This window comes from Myotis nattereri (assembly GCF_964212035.1).
Source record: "Myotis nattereri genome assembly, chromosome: 3".
Taxonomy (NCBI): domain Eukaryota; kingdom Metazoa; phylum Chordata; class Mammalia; order Chiroptera; family Vespertilionidae; genus Myotis; species Myotis nattereri.
In genome coordinates, this window is record NC_138077.1 from 67,504,241 (window position 1) to 67,522,045 (window position 17,805).

A 17,805-nucleotide genomic window follows, 5' to 3' on the forward strand; every position below is an offset into this window, starting at 1 on the left:
CTCAGCACTGGTCAGATTTTGAATGGGGCAAGGAGAGACTGTGCACCTGACCCTAGTAAGACACAAACTTAAGTAAAGAAAGGCAAAACTCTTTATTAAAATCCCACCACTGCTTCAGGGTCAGTTTATGTCCTACTTCCCAGGCAAATATTTTTTCCAATTATACTATACTGGATACTCTTTCCTAGGACCACCCACAGCTCTATATTTTATCTTTATTTAATTTTAACACCTGACTCTCCCCCCCCACCCCCACCCCACCCCCCCACCCGTTGTTTCTTGTTTCACCTATGCAGAGCCTGAATCCCTGTAAGACCAGAAGTTTCCTTCCTTATTATTATCTTCTTCTACACTGGTGTCTTCTTTAGTCTTCTGCAAAACTCATTATTAAAAAATCTATAGGACTAAGTTACTTTGTGAGGCAAAAAAGAATTGAACACGTGGATAGAATTTTGGTTGGGGTGACAGGTTCCTCAGATCTGGCTGTATCCTTTCGGTCCATATCTAAAAGACTTCCCCAAAAGGCCAGTCTCAAATTGTTCAGTTATTTCACAGATATTTGTTAAAACCTTATTATGCACCAGGCGCTATGCTCATCATTAAAATGTGTGATGACCAATAGTCACCTCTGATAGCATAGTGTACATGTAAGTGCCATTTTTTCCAAACCCTCCAAATGCTTTCGTCACAGAGTTGAGGTCTTGCCACACCACGTGGGCTAAAGAGTGCACTCGATGGAAAATTCTATGACTCGTAAGTGGTCAAAACCCAGGACAAGGTATTTGCATCTTGGTGCTTTCCAAAGGAGAAGGGAAGATGAAAACCAACCCTGTCTTGATCCCAGATATACACCAACCTTTCCTTCCAGTCCCAGGCCCTTCAGACACCTGGCCCTGCCAGGGAGGGCTCTGGGAGGAAGTGGAAGGGATCACAGCACCCGCCCTTCACTCACTGAAACAGAGAGCAGGACTCAGCCCACCCCAGTTCAATCTCACTCCCTCAGAAGGGGAAGCTGCCCTCAGGGACATGAAAAGATCCCTTCCAACACCATTTACTGCAAGAACACACCAACCCACATCATGGCCCTGGAGAGTTGCCACCAATGAAGCAAAGGGAAATGGGACAGTGCAGAGGGCAAAAATAATTTATTGTAAATATTTTTAAATCCTTTTCCATGAAAAGTCTTCATTATTTTCTAAAAAGTACAAATACATGAAAGCTTACACTTGACATATTAAAAATAAAGAGGAAGAAGGATAATTCACCTGTTTTGCTAGTTTGAGGAACTATCCTCAAAATGAGACAGCGTTACAATGAATGCATCTTCTAGTTCAATAAGAAGGAAAGTTTTCACATTATCCAGAGTCCTGGGTCCTAAAGAGCTTAAGGCAAATCTACCTGAGACAAGACTCAGACACACCCCCATACACAGCTGCCCCCATACTAACTTCCACCTAAGGTCAACCTAACTGAGATATTAGGCTAAAGAGCTCTCACTATAGGACCACAGACTCTTTCTCCTGGAAAATTCCCAGCAATTTCCCTGAGAAAACAAATAATTCTGATCCCTCATGACAGGCAAATGACTGAGTCAGTTACCAATATTCTCCCACCCTGTAAGTGAACTGTCATTAATCTTATAACTGTTTCAGAGAGTGGTTCTTCCTGTTTCAAAACTATCTTTCATCAGATCTATGATCAATGCCTGAAGACACTGAGTCCTTCTAGAAGGCCATAACACTGGACCATGAAAAGCACTTGTGTAATAGTTCTAGCAGATGGTTAGGGTTCTTAATGATTCCCTGATGGAAGGTTGTGAAAATATACATGGAAAAACTATCCAAAATGAGAGCAAAGTGTTCAAAACTCACAGGGAATTATGTTTTTAAAAGAGGTGTTCAGGAATCATAGGAACAATGAGGAGATGCAAAATAATTTTAAAATGTACATTTCCTTTCTGTAGCTATTGATAACACAGTGACATTGGATGATGTGCCTACAGCTGGTTTGCTAAGAAATGCAGCTACAGGTCATGAAGGTAGACACATACCCATGCTGCTCTGGGCTTAAATGCCCTCCCTATCCTCACAGGCTTGCTTAGAGGTAGATTAAATATAAATGTTGAGCAGGAGGGGGATTTCAGTGAGCCACTGGCTCAGTTCGCCCTCACCTGCTGTCGCCTCTCCAACAACACAGGCAGGCGGGATCCTGCCCGAAAGTCTACCCCAGCACTAAAGAGAAAGTGTCCACATGGTGGTGGGGACAGGTAGCGCTTCAAGAATAGCAGTGACTTCACACTGGAAGGTTCACCCTGCTACTCGGTCACCCCTGTCCCATCTGGCTTCCTGCTTCCACCATCAGTGAGACCAGGGCAGCTCTTGCTGTTTTGCTGGATGTCCTACTGTGCACAATCAGGAGAAAAAGGACCATGCCTAGCCCTCTCATCATTTCAAATCCTTCCAGTTAATTCACAGTATCTTTTCTGTAAAAAAGAATGAGTTATCTTCATCCCACAGCTCAGGGAACACTGCTTCAGACTCAGACCGGCTCTACCACTTCACTCTGAAAAGAAAACACAAACAAAAGACGCTTACGAATTATGATTAATTTCAACACCCATAGTTTCATTTGACTTTATTTGGTTTGAATATATACTCGTATAAAATTGGAATATTGTAAATTCCTAACAGAAAATTGCCTCTTCAGTCAACACACACACAAACACAAACTCTGAATCCTTTCCAAAAGGCAAATACCACATTGTCTGCTCATTGGTTTGGGTATAATTCATGAAAAATAACATTTGATGAGGCCTTTTGGATACTGAGGACATTTTAACATTCAGTCCTTTTTCATGATCTCATTATAAAAATACCTCTAAATGTTCAGGTTTTTTTAAAAAGTGCACAATATGTCATGAGAAATCCAGATGAGGGGAATGGTGTGAGCCGGCCTGGCTAAGGGGGTGATGCCCATGCAAGGCCCTGGGACACTACATAGAGAGCCCTTCATGCTCTGCCACAGGGTTCTCACAGTTGACGTTGGGGCCTGGGTAGTTCTAGAGAGCACTGTAAGGAGAAGAGTCCCTGACCTCACCACTAGATATTAGTATCCAACACACAATCTCAATAGTGACAACTAAAAATGTCTCCAGACAGCCCTGGCTGGTGTGGCTCAGTTGGTTGGGAGTTATCCCTGCACCCAAAGGTTGCTGATTGGATTCTCAGTCAGGGCACATGCCCAGATTGTGGGTTTGCTCCTTGGTAGCAAGTATGCAGGAGGCAGTCGATACTCAATGTTGTGCTCTCACATCGATGTTTCTCTCGCCCTCTCCCCTCATTTCTCCCTAAAAATCAATAAACTATGCTTTAAAAAAATAAAATAAAAATGTCTCCAGCCATTGCCAAATATCCCTGGAGGGAGAGGGGGGTGCAGAATTGCCCTCAATGAGGATTAGTGTTCTTTGGCTAAACTCTTCCAGTTTTCTGGAGAATCTATGAACAGCCAAAATGGTTTCCCTTGATGCCCCAGGGATAGGATTCATTCTGGCTTCTCTGCTAGGAACCAGCTCATCAGCCTACCCCACAAAACCTGCAACCACGATTCACTGTCCTCACTGCCTGGAGCCCGGTCCTCTCCGTTCTCACAGAAACGCGGGTTTGCCTCTATTGCCCTCAGCCTGCCAGCTGACTCCTTCACTTATGAGAAACCTGTGCAAAATAACTAACCCAGATCCAAAATAGATCCTGAAGTCCCAACGAAGCCACTGTTTTACATTTGCAAAACAGTCTTCTACTCCTCAGACTGGGACCCCACCCGTACAGAATGTGAACAAGCTCAAAGACAGGGGAGGGAAGGGTTGATCCATTAAAAAAAAAAAATGCCTTTACCCTTGAGGGTATTATGCTTAAGTGAAATAAGTCAGACAAATACTTTATGGCCTCGCTTGTATGTGGAACCTAAATTTAAAAAAAAGAAAGAAAAAGAAACTCACAGCAAAAGAAAGTAGATTATCAGTTCGGTGGGAGATAATTTGGGTGAAAGTGGTTAAAAAGGACAAACTTCCTGTTATAAGTAAGTACCTGAGTGTATGGACAGCATGATGACGTAGTTCACACTGCTGTATGGTACATTTGAAAGTTCTAAGAGGGTAGATCCTAAAAGTTCTCACCACAAGGAAAAAAATTTCTCATTGTTAAAAAGAAAGCAACAGACTCAAAATGAAGTCACTTTTGCAAAGCCCCACCCAGACTTACTGCCTCAGAAAAAGGCTGAAAATGCATCAGCCTGGAATTTCCTGGTCAGCAAGAGTGAGGTCGCCTACCTGATAAAACTCCCTGTCTTCCCAGCAAGGGAAGGTCACCTTGCCCGAAGTCCTTTCTTTTCATTTCCTTGCCCCGCCCTTTTTCTGCTTATAAAAACCATCTATTTTTTACAATTGCTCTGAGCACCTCTCTGTTTACTAGATGGGCTGCTTCCAGATCCATGAATCACCCAATAAAGCCATTCAGATCTCTAAGTTTACTCAGTTGCATTTTTGTTCCTTAACAGTAACCGTACGAGATGACAGGTATAAACTGAACTTATTGTAGTAATCATTAGGAAATATGTGTCAAGTCAATTCTCTCTCAAGTCAATTGTAATAAAATTATATATCTCAATATTTTTTAAAATCCTTTTTGATTATTACAGTAAGGAAAGATTTTATTTTTATAAGGCATTATAAATATGCCTGCAGCTAGGTCAAATAGTCATTGTATTTCCAAATCAGAAAATGAGAAATACACACACCCCAGGAACCCAAATTAGAGCCTAACTTAAAGTTCTGACTCTAAAGTACACACACTTATGAACCCCAAAGGAACCACAGCCTGGCCTCAGAGAGTCCTTGGAGTCCCTGAAATTGTAAAATTTTGTGTAGGGGAGGAGTTGTGTGCCCTTTATTCTGGAGAGAAGGTACTTGGTTGTCCTCATCCTCTAAGGCAACGGTTCTCAACCTGTGGGTCGCGACCCCTTTGGCAGTCGAATGACCCTTTCACAGGGGCCGCCTAAGACCATCCTGCATATCAGATATTTACATTACGATTCATAACAGTAGCAACATTACAGTTATGATGTAGCAACGAAAATAATTTTATGGTTGGGTCACAACATAAGGAACTGTACTTAAAGGGCCAGAAGGTTGAGAGCCACTGCTCTAAGGAGTATACGAACCCCACAATGTTAAGAATCTCTGCTCTTTGAAGAATCAGAACATTATCTTTATGAAAAACTAGTTGCCCAGCTCATCACAGGCATGGTGGTAACCCACCAAGCCCCCAGAGCATGTGAGCATGAGGAACTGGCCTAAGCACCCACAGGGTTCACTTGGTCCCTTCCAGGGGCCTCGCCTATCCCTGCCACAGCCATCTCTTCTCTTTCGTTGGAGTTTACCTCTCACTTGCCCTACCTGCCTTCTCTTGTCTTTTTCCTTCCTCACTTCCCAAATGGTCACTGTCTACCCATCCATTTGAGAGGGCCTGATAGCCATAGTCCTGAAAATATTTAATGGCTGAAATGCTGCTCAGACATGCTATGGAAAATGGATGTGGGGTCACAGGGTTCCCCAGGAGAAATGATTGAAAGAAAAAGTACAATCTCCTGGGGAGCAGCAACTGGCTGACTCACGTGGCATCCCTGGGGCCGGAGGCAGAGCCCGACTGGGAAATGTCTCTGAGGCTTTTCGGCTGAGCTGTCCTCTGGCCTCTAAAGCAACACCCCCTTTCTCATACTCCCAACCTCACAATACTCTGAAGCCTTTCTCACACTCCTCCCCCGTCCCTCACCTACATTTGGAAAGAGCTGGTAACCACAACATGTGTAGAGAGGGCTCGGAAAATCAAGACCAGTCACCACAGCAGGCGGCCAACGCATCTCATGCAGGGTAGATTTCCCCCTCTCACCTCTACACAGGAGGGGCCCGTCCGGTTTCTTTCTTTCCAAAATTCTTGTGGAGGATGCATAACCCCTCCACTCCACACATGTATGCTGTCTGCCTGGCCCACAGACACACTTTATTTATCCAGATGCTCTGTGAGGAAACTATTCCTTTATGAGACTTTCCCAGTGAACTGAAATTTGGCCTTCTGAATGTCATTATTTCTGTTTAGTGTGTATGTGTGTGTGAGGGGGGTGGGGGGTATTGTGTGTGTATAAAAAGCTTTAAGAACTGCTTGCTAAAACTTTCTGCTGAGATTAATCTACTTCACCTTTAGCCATCATGATCGGCGCCCGCTCTCGTGCTGAAGTCCCACGAGTGCTTTATAACCTGTTTCGCTCTCCTGACGCTGGGCTGTGGCACCGTGCCTGGTGCTACACGTCTCCTTCTATTTGCCTTTTTCATTCATTCCACTGTTACTTGCTGCTAATGTGCAGAGAGTGTTTCTGATGGGTGGTCCACGAGAAAATGAGACGCCCAAGATGGTTGGCCTGTGGGGCTAAGGAGAGCTAGTGCATCTCTAAGGGAGGATTCGGAAGGAAGTGAGGAGAGATGGAGAGAAAGGCCAGAGCTTCAGTAGACACATGAAAGGACATGTCAACGCTGTGGCCATTCCACCTCCCCGCCTTCCTTCTGCCAAGTCTTGGTAGGAAAGTTCTCCTGATAAGCGAGGTATATTCTATGTTTATTAAACAACATAACAGTTTCCCTGTTTTGTTCTTAGTTTTAAAAGTAGATGAGTAGATTTATTATACTTTTCTAAGGAAATAGGTCAATTTGCCTTTTTATACCTCTCCATTAATTTCTTAATGAACTCAGTGGCCTTCAACAGAAGAAGAGATAAGTTGCCAAGTGAGATAACACTTCAATGATTTAGCTATATTGTTTATTGCAAACTCTTTAACACTTACTTCTCTTATGAAACCATGGTGTTTCCATGAAGAGTATAGTCACACTTCAAAGATATTGTGCTTTGGGTTCCAGACCACCATAATAAAGAGAGAATCACAATAAAGCAAATAAAAATCTTTTTTCAAATGAAGGGTCTTGCCTTCGATTTGTAAAGAAAAATAAAGCAACATCCATGAAGCACAATGAAATGAGATATGCCTGTACTAATGACATTATGAAGTAGAGTATGGGGCTTAGCATGTGGGTGAACTACAACAAGGAAACTTTCACCAATCCTCATCTTTATAGTTTAATTACTTTTTCCATGATTTCCCCCCAACTATTCAGTCTGGAGGACAGGGGCTGTGTAACCTCCACAGAACATGGAACATCACCTGCACAGAAATCAACCCGAACCCTCTGTCCCCAGTCTGGTTCACTTGTTTACCATCCCAACTATGACTTTTTGACATGCTCAACTTACCGTAGAGCAACAGGGACTCCGGATCAAGCCCCAGAGTCTCACAGCCAGACAGGTTCTGATCATGGAAATCCTGTAGCAAAATGCCCAGCACCAACTCCTCACTCATCATATACTTCATAAAACTGTCATCTTCCGATGGAACCCCAAACTGCAGGTGGTAGGTTATTGTGGCATTTTCCTCTCTAAAAGGCAAATTAAACAGAGAAAGTCAAATGAAACAGAATCGCACTGCCAGTCTGGAAACTAGTTTTAGCAATAACATTTCTTTTTTTTTTTAGTTCCTCGTGTTCTTCCAAGTACAAAATAGCAAAGGGTGTGCTGCCCTGGAAGAATCCTCTTCCACGGGTCCAGCACAGAATATTCCGGTGACCCTCACCGCCTCCTCCCCCTTAGAACACAGCCCCTGGGCGTCCACTAAGAAGACACTGAAGGGAGAGATGTGACCAGCGATTGTCAAGGAAGAGTCCAGGGCCCACTGCCTGCCCCAGCTCCAGCCGTTGACTGCCCAGGCAGGCCAGGAAAGTCCTGTTCTCCTCCTGTATTCCCTTCTGCATGCGCTCACACAACACCCCTTTCCCTGCTCCAACAAGTGCAGGTTAGTCAGAGCAAATTGCTTTAGCAAGTTCATTAGTGTTTAAAGTAGGGCCCAAAGCTCCCTGCCTTCAGGGGTGCAGAATTCCTGGGCTCCCACTGCTCGCCCCGTGCACCAGCAGCAAATCATATCTCCCTGCTTTGACCCCAACTAAGAAACTTGTTCTGTCTCGTTTCCACTCCCGAGGCTCCCAGCAATGTGCTCTCAAGAAGGGGACCTAAGGAATTTTTCCCATTATCAAAATAAAAATAATCATAGGGCTATTCTCAGTTAATGAGTAGATTATACTATCTTTTAAATGCTACATCAACATTTAAGTTTTCCACAATTATCCTATTACTTTCAAGATGACCCAGATTAAGAGCAAGAAATAAAATAATTAAGAGGTAGCCACATCTGAGACTCTAGCCCTAGGGCGTTTTATAAATAGGCCAGTCCCAATAGTAAGCGCTGCCCTTATTAAGGACAAGCAAAGAGCTCCCTCTTGTGGCCAGAGGTCACCTTAACACTAACGTGGCTGACAAGTTTATACAAAGACAGCCAAGAAAAGTGCCAAACCCTGTGGTTTAGATGAATGACAGTCAGACCCTGGGGAAACAGTTTCAAGGACGCCACTACAGGCAGGCTGAAAACTGCTTTCAAACTCTAAGCCAGCAACTCTAGTTTACAGGTGGTCCCTGTGCTTTACCTTCTAAGTATCACTAAGGATGGTCACATCTTGACTCACAGCCACCTTATGCTCCCATGGGCAAAGGGTTGGCTTATGGAAAGGACTAGAGGCTGACTTTCATAAGACCAGACCAGATGCTGAATGAGAGGTTTGCTCTGTCTAATGCAGCCTGGTCAGCCCATTGTCATTCTACCAAGTGAGTCTTGGGGTGAATGTACTCAAGGCTGGATTCTGAGGAGAGAAGAGGGATTTTCAGGGAAACAGAGAACTCTGTGGGCTTTGCCTCATCTGCCCACTACCTGAGTGGGTCCAGCAGCGGATGAACCAGTGGGCATTTCCCAGTTTTTCATTGAGCGGGGCTGGGACTGAGGTCAGGATTTGTGTCTACACAAATGTCTGCAGGCCTGTGGCTGTCTCCTGCTCACAGGCAGCAACTGCGGCTTTGGAGGCAATGGCTTTTGTTCCTCAGTTGAAACTCTGCCTAGATTTTTAAAAATGTTCCCAGACAAAGTTCTTTATCTAAAATACTAAAACCCTTGGGTTTTTCTTTCCAATAACTTTTAAAAGCAGATTCTGTAACAGTAAGTGTTCAGACTTTGAGTCATGTTTCACTCCTTTTTCTGATGAGTTTTTCCCAGTGTCAACCCCAAGCCATTATACAATCCCACGTCCTCTAAGCCATAATAGGAGACTGGATTCTTGGAAAAGCCCTTCAGTCTAGGTGGCTCTTAACTTTGGCTCAGTCTTTGAGTTGCAAATTGGGGCAAGTGCACAGAGGAAAGCATGTTGGGTCTAATTATGCATTTCTCCATTTTCTATTGGTGTTTTAATACCAAAGGCTTATGATTAAAATGAGCAATGTCAAAGAAGTCACCTTACTTGGCCATAGAAATGATATCTTATTTGTGACAGCATGAATGGACCTAGGGCAGCCGTGGGCAAACTACAGCCCGCGGGCCGGATCCAGCCTGTTTGAAATGAATAAAACTAAAAAAAAAAAAAAGACCGTACCCTTTTATGTAATGATGTTTACTTTGAATTTATATTAGTTCACACAAATACTCCATCCATGCTTTTGTTCCGGCCCTCCGGTCCAGTTTAAGAACCCACTGTGGCCCTCGAGTCAAAAAGTTTGCCCACCCCTGACCTAGGGCCATGATGGGCAAACTGCGGCTCGCGAGCCACATGCAGCTTTTTGGCCCCTTGAGTGTGGCTTTTCCTGAGCCTTAGGAGTACCCTAATTAAGTTAATAACAATGTACCTACCTATATAGTTTAAGTTTAAAAAATTTGGCTCTCAAAAGAAATTTCAATCATTGTACTGTTGATATTTGGCTCTGTTTACTAATGAGTTTGCCGACCACTGACCTAGGGTATTATGCTAAGTGAAATAAGTAAGTCAGAGAAAGACAAATACTATATTATTTCACTTGTATGTGGAATCTAAAGAACAAAATAAATGCAATATTGAAATAGATTCATATATACAGAGAATAGACTGATGGTTGTCAGATGGGAGGAGGGTTGGGGGACTGGCTGAAAAAGATGAAGGGATTGAGAAGTAAAGATTGGTAGTTGCAAAATAGTCATGGGATGTAAAGTACAACATAGGGTTATACAGTTGAAAAAAGTTTTTAGGAGTAAAATAGGCAGGTTTAGGGAGTTTTAGGAATTAGGAGGTCCATGGGGGAGGAAGGCATAGTTGGTCAGGGGCTTGGAACTGCCAAAAGGCATTCATTCACAGAGGAACAAAAGGTGCCACAGAATAAGGGGAAAGGAAGATATCCATTCGAAGAAGACAGGGACAAGCCACAGGATATGGGGAGAAAGAGGAAACAAACTTTCACAGAGAATAGAGAAATGCTGACAAATGGGAGAAAGAGGAAAAGAGATTTTCACAGGAGATAGAGAATTCTACCACTGAAGGGGGAGAAAGAGAAGGGGACAACAGGAGGCATTTAAGTTTTAAAGTTGATATTTTACCAATAAGAAGGAAACATAAAGAGACAAAGAACTTCAGCCTTTATAAATCTTAGGGAAAAGGAGCTTAGTGGGCTACTCCCTTTGGGAGCCCCTCCCCACATGGGAGTCTGTACTTGTTTCCAATAAATTTCCACCTTTTCATCTACTACCTTTTGTCCGTGGCTTCATTCTTCGAATCCAACCTGGACAAGAACCCAGGAAAGAAACCACCCTTGCATCATGCTCAGAAAAAAACCCACTCGATTCATAGTCAATAATATTGTAATAAATATGTATGGTGTCAGATGGGTACTGGAAATATCAGGGAAAGCATTTTGAATATGATTGTCTAACTACTATGCTGTACATCTGAAACTAATCTATAATAATAAAAGTGTAATATGCTAATTAGACCAGACAGCCGAATGACCTTCTGGACGACCTACTGGATGAAGCAGGGGCTGCAAGGGCCGAGGCAGCTGTGGCAGCTGTGAGTGCTGAGCCCCTTGCATGAATTTCGTGCACTGGGCCTCTAGTACAAAATAATATTGAATATAAACTGTAATTGAGAAATAAAGTTTAAAAGAAAACAAAAGTCATCATAAGGTCACATGTACATAGGAAATCCATAAAGGAGGAGAAATAGGTTGTCAAGGCAACCTGCGACTGTATGCCTTTTCAGACATCAGATCCATTTTCGTTTGTCCCCATTGTGCTACCACCTGCTTTACATACTTCCCCTCCCAGCTCTATTCATATTATGGCTTTGGAAATATATGGTTAGAGAGGGAGCCCCAGTGGAATATTGCCTTTGATGATCACATCCCAGGGATATCTTAGGAATAGTAGATAATAAAGCTGAGTCAGGTAAATTTTATCCTACAATACAAAAAGATAATCAAATGACTTCTCTATATACATATGCCTTTTACTTTCCCTGTAGTATACTCTATATAATAAAAGGCTAATATGCAATTGACCAAACAGTAGAATAACTGGTCGCTATGATGCACACTGACCACCAGGGGGCAGACACTCAATGCAGGAGCTGCCCTCTGGTGGTTGGTGTGCTCCCCCTGGGGTGGGGTGGGGAGAAGGGGAGCGCTGCTCAGTCAGAAGTTGGGCTCTCAGCCGGCAAGTACATTGGCAGTGGCGGGAGCCTCCGCAGCAGTGCTAAGGATGTCTGACTGCTCCTGGACTGCGACAGGATGCAGGCTGGGCTGAGGGACCCCTGCGAGTGCATGATTTTCGTTGGGCCTCTAGTGTCTTTATATTTTTAATATTACACAAGGAACATGGGCTCCTATATTACTTGTGTTCCTCAAAATCACAAGTCAAACATGGCTTCTATCTTTTCCATCACATCACTATCTGAGATCTATTTCTATTTCTACCCTTAGCTCATTTACGCATTCTCTGTTAAACAGGAATGGTGTGCCTGGGACTGGCTTTTCCTCTCTTCTGTGTGACCTTGTTAAGCTATCTAATTAATCTGGGCTTCACTTTTCTCCTTTGTAAAATAAGGGAGTTGAGCCCAGCACTGACAAGCTACAATTCTATTGTTGGTTCCCTTTGTGCTTTGAGACTTGGGAGGTCCTTCTAGGTAAATGGTGGTGTTGCTTTCCAGATTCTCCACATTCTTACCTGAAGTCCATTATTTCCACTGAAGTAAAATAACGATTCAGAGATGGGGATGAACTGTACACATCTGTGAGCTGAAATAAACAGGAGCAAGTAAAATAACCACACACATAATTGCTGGATCTTATCGCATATCACCTGACAAAGCAAAAGTACTCTTAGACAAAGGGAATTCAACTAGCTAGAAACTAAGTTATCCAGAGACTCTGGATCAAGAAGCAGACAGAGGAGGGCCTAGCACCAACCAAAAATCAAGTTCACACTCATGTAAAAGAATCTCATTTGATAAGGATCATGTGACCAGGCTGGGATTTTCAACATCTCTTATGTATTGCACTGACACTGTGTGGCCTTAATGAAGAGGGGTCTGCAGCCTGTGTCCACCCAGACCCCAAGGAACTCGGGCAGGAGAGAACAGGGCAGTGGCTGGGAAGACAGCAGAACAGGCCACTCGGGGCCTGGCGCACCACTGGACAAGGGCTTTCCCTCCTTTCTTGAGAGCTTCATTGTAAGAAGAAACAGCCATGCTAAGCCACAGGTAAGGCACTTTTCCTGGAAAATGGGACCAAGTGGGGCTGGTGTATAATTGCAAAGATAATGAAGTTCTTATTTTATGCATGAAATATTGCCATCCCCAAAAAATGACACCTATGTTCCCACTACCCATGTTTCTTTGCTTTACATTTTATCACATCTAGTTCACCCTTTCACTCTAAGAGACAGAACAAACTAAGCTACTCTTCTTACACACAATTCCTCTCTCGCCTAATGCTAGCCATTGTCCTAAAGAGGGTCTGACTCCTTCTCATGCATGTTTTTTATAAATGTAATACATCCTGGTGCAATCAGTGCTACATAATTTAGTGTTTTATTGAAATAAAATATGCACCATAGTCTACACAATCTTCTATGACTTCGTTTTTCTTTTCACTCGAAATTATGTTTGGGATTCACCCATAATGGTACATCTAGAATATGAAGGCCTTTCACTCTAACTCCTAACTCCTGCATAGATTTCACTAAATGGTTAGACCAACTTTCCCATTTATGTACAAACGATACTGACGTTATCACCCTTGAATATCTCTGTGCTTCTTTTCTCATGTGTATAAGAGTTTCTTACACATATGAGAAGAAATGCCAAGAAATGGATTTGGTGGGTCCATGATTAGGCACATCGCCAAAGGAACTAAATCTTGCCAAATTGCTCTTTGTCTTACTCTTCTCCCAGGAAGGTAGAAATGATCCATTTCCCACAGCCCTGCTGGTACTTAGTGTTACCATATTTTTAGATGTTTTGCCAGTTTGAAGATTATAACATTGTACTTTACATCGTTTTAATTTGCTGTAAGCAAATTTTATCCATTGCTTTTGTGCATCTAGGCATCTTGGTTAACATACCTTTGAAATGCCACAAGTATTCCTCTTTTTCAGATCCACAAGGGAGCATATAATCTTGTTAACTATTCTGTAATTCAATCACAGAGATTTCCCTGCCTTGTTTTCTCACACCTTCAAGTAATCTTCCTTATGTCCCCTCCTTAATTCTCATGGTATAAAAGAAACCACAAAATAGTCATTCTTGAGAGCATTTGAGATTTTGTGTCTTGCCATGATGTCAGTTTGCTCAAATAAACTCATAAAAATTCTCTACAGATTTGGACATTCTCATGTTGACACCTTCCTTCCAACCTTCTCTGTTCCCTCCCTCCCTCCCTCTCTCCCTCCCTTCGTTAATCCTAATGACCTAGCACAGTGTTTTGTACATAGGAGGCTTTCAGAAAAAAATCAAGTTAGAATTTTAAGAGATGGAGTGGTACACTAGATCACTCTTAGTGTCCACTGGAAGGTTCTTTTAGGTGGCATAGTCCCCTGCTATAATAAGGGCATATTTATATATTTGGGAGCTGTTCACCACACTATCTACTTTAGGCTAAACACCCCTCCCTCAGAAAAATGGGGGGGGCACTCCTCACCCCTTGTTCTGGTGCCTCCCATACTTGGCCTATGAGGCTGGGTGCAGACTGAGCTAGGAGCCTAGTGAGCTGATTATCAGAGTCAGGCTTCGTGGCTAAATAGAAAACAGCTTCCAGAATAAGAGAAATACCCTCTCCTAGGTTATCATAGGTGCCATGCTAACTCCTGCATCCAGCACATGCACATAGCTAATGGGCTGACTTTAGCAGAGAAATGGCCCCAACCCTAAGACAGCACTCAGGTGGTGAGATATGAGAGGGGCTAGGAAAGCTGTGTTCTCAAATGCAGGACAATAAAGCAAAGGAGAGGACATAGCATTCCAATACACACGCCCACTGACCTTCCTTCTCCAGAAACTTTTGGAAGCTGGCCTAATGGGAGAAAGGGAGATTCTCGACCTGACAATAAAAGTGATATCTCCAAGTTCCTCATTTTTAATCCTGAACATATTTGATTGGGAAGCCGTATTGAGGGCGGGGGGTGGGGGGTGGTGGACAGGAATCTTTTCACTTCACTGCACCTTTTATCATCTGCAAGTCAGATAATTTTTTAAAAATATTTTACGAGGTTCTTTCTTTCTATGCATCTCATATGCACCTGTGGCTATACAGGGAGAACTCAGTGATTCTCATTGATTAGAGAAGAAACCGGCTCAGAGAGCACCCTCAGCTCCTTTGCCACAACACAGTGACCAGCTGAAAACACCCATAGAGTGAGAGATATGGGTCTCAAGTGAATGATTAACTATGTCCATTTCCCTTTGACATAGAGAGTGCAGCCTGTAATAGGTGACATGTGTGGCTGCTGATTCATTTCATTTTTGCTCATCAAATGCAAACCCTCAATTTAAAAAGCAACCACGAGGAAAGCAGCAAGAGGCTCTTCAGTCTGCAGCTTGCTCCGGAGGCAGCTGGAAGGACGGGAGGAAAAGGGCACCGCAGAGGAGAGAGAAGCAAGGAAAAGGAGGAGGAAGGGAAACCCAAGATCATCTTCCCAGAGCACAAACTCCTGTGATCAAAGGAACAATCGAGGTTATCCCCTGGGGACTCAGAGCTGACTCAGGGGTGACTGAGATGGAATCGCCTCCTTTAGGAGCTGTGGTGGAAGCCAAATGAAGAGGACTCGCCGCATTCGACCTACCGCTGCAAAGAAGAGTGTAAGGGACAGCAGGCTGGCCTTGCTTGGATTTTCCTATCAAAACTTTTGGGTCTGGCTGTGAACCACCCTGTCTTTGACAGGATGACCAGGATTGCCCCAACCAACCCTCCTGGTCTGGCTGCAGAGCACCCGTATTTCACAGAGGGCTCATTCTCCTCAACTTCCCACTCCATAAATCATGCCACAGTCACCCACAGGGCCACATTCATTCACACTCTCCTTCACTCCCACACCCAACCTGCCATTAAGCCTTATTGAATCAGACCTCTTAGATCTCACTTAAATCTTCCTTCTTCCCCCTGACATCACCTAGTTCAAGGCTCCCTGTTTCATCTGGCCTACCGCAATGCTTCTCACTATACTCCACGGCAGTGTTTTTTCACCATTACACAGAAAGGTGAAAGTGAAAGTTACCCTGTCAACCTGCAGATTAAAATCTTTAGTAGGAAAACCGCCCTTCCTGTTAAGCTTCACCTCTGCAAGTCCCCACCACAGCATGTGGAGGCCATAGTACACTGCTGTGCAGACCCTCATCCCAAGAATCTCCTCCTTCAGGAGGCCTTCCAAGTCTCCATCTCCACCTCAGTAGTCTAGCTGTCCCCCCCGACTTTGTGGTCGTAAAACATCCTCTATGCATCTCAACCATTTTTGCAATATCTATTTAGTTGCTTCCTCTACTTGGGCTGTGAGCCCCCACTAACAGCACACAGGTTGTAGCCCTGGCACTTGGCATATGGTCTAGCAGATCACAGACCCTCAATAAAGCTACAATTAAATCAAATGTAAGATCAGAGTGAAGAAACAAAGCTTTATCCTCCCTCCAGCTGGAGGCCAAGGCTCTTCCCTCTGGTTTTGCACTACAGAAAGTCCATTTACAAATGTCTGTTTCTACCAAAATTCAGACCAAAAATATCCAAGCTTGAAGCTACTTACTCTGTGGCTCTATGGCTACTGTTGTAGCAGAATCCATATTCTAATTGTTTGAACTCAGTAAACAATGCATAAAGTCCCATTACCCTTTTCGTGAGCAGGTGAGGCAATTCCTTTTCAGTAAGACACTCCTCTGGAATCTTTAGCATGACCAAGAATGTTTTATTTGATGATAACTCAAGTATTTCATTTTCATCTTCATCGATGTAAGTTACTAAAAAGAGTGGAAGATGGAAATAAAAGGTAAAAAAACGCATATGCATAAAGTAATAAACTTATTCATTGGCTGCTACACTTTCAAGGCAAACAAAACAAAACAATGAGCACTCATCAAGGATAAAGCCTGGGAAGAGTAAGCAAGTATGAACAGAAATGCTTTCCCCTCTTGGTAAAAACAAATAAAGACAGGGTCTTCCCTCCATCATGATAAACATGTTATTTGTTTTATGCCATAGGGTTCTCAGCTTCCATTGAATACAGACTGAAGGAAGGGCCAAAGGGCCAGTGGGATGGAGTGGGAAGAACGTGAATTTTTTTTTTGTTAAACTGAACCTGCAACTTAGCTATGTACACAGGTGTCAAGGCAGATGCCGGGGGACAGTCAGGACAATGGGACGAAGAATGAGTGATGGGGACAGAGAGTGGCCAAAGGAATCATCATGCACCAGAACAGAGCGGGACTCAAATATGAGCATGTGAGCCCATGTCTTGAAATCTCCCAGGGAGACATGGGCATGAAGTCATCATTCGTGAACACGTCTCACAGGATAGGAATGTTGACACACTCTGTTTGCAGAAGGAAAACCAAACTGCACTCAGAGCCCCGGGGTGTACAGGACAATGAGTTCTGTGTGGCTGCTTGTGCTCTAATGACTGAGCTAACTGATTTTTATGCAGTCAGAGCTAAAGGAAAAACACACAAAGTGAGGAGCCAGGAGCTAGAAGTAGGACTCACGGTACTAATTATGCTCCTAATTCTGCCTCAGCCTCACCATCTGAGCCCACGCACAGACCACCTCTCTGACCCTGAGAAAGGTGTAGGTGGGTGAAACTTGCCATAGACTTTTTTCTCAATTTCCAAGCTTTAAAAATAACATAATCAGCCTCTGTAACTGGACTTTGGAAAGACCCCAGTGGAACCAATTCAGTGTTTCTGATGGGAGGGTGGGTGAAAAAAAGGAAGAATTCTGGGACTTACTCCCTGAGACAGTCTGGTAAGGTGAGACATGAGGAGCAAGGGAATGTGCAGAGAAGAGCTGACGGAGCAGCTGAGACTGCCAGCTTAGAAAGGCCCAGCTACTCAAGGCTGGTGCACTGGCCTCTGGGAACTTAGGTTTCTGAGAGTTCCCACCATTCCCTGATAAGTGTGGCTCACTGTGCCTCAACTCTTTGTACAAACAACGCGGCTTACCAGAAATATCTTTCCTTTGGAGAGTCTGGAATGTTAATAGGGCCAGACAGAGGCTGCCTATGTGACCAACCCCAATAAAACCTTGGGCACTGAGTCTCAAATGAACTTCCCTA

At 43.6% G+C, this 17,805-nt stretch overlaps 1 protein-coding gene across 1 annotated transcript in view; it reads right to left on the reverse strand.

Annotated features, from left to right (window-relative positions):
• Nucleotides 1–1,128: 1,128 nt before the first annotated feature.
• Nucleotides 1,129–17,805, reverse strand: part of LOC308516792 (TPA-induced transmembrane protein) — a 29,941-nt gene continuing 13,264 nt past the window's right edge. Inside the window, exons 3-6 of the mRNA XM_081087913.1 lie at nucleotides 16,368–16,495; nucleotides 12,220–12,290; nucleotides 7,353–7,534; nucleotides 1,129–2,562 (exon numbers count right to left, since the gene is read on the reverse strand). Coding sequence (XP_080944039.1) covers nucleotides 2,558–2,562; nucleotides 7,353–7,534; nucleotides 12,220–12,290; nucleotides 16,368–16,495 — 386 coding nt within the window. The 3' untranslated portion in view covers nucleotides 1,129–2,557. The remainder of the gene's footprint in view (nucleotides 2,563–7,352; nucleotides 7,535–12,219; nucleotides 12,291–16,367; nucleotides 16,496–17,805) is intronic.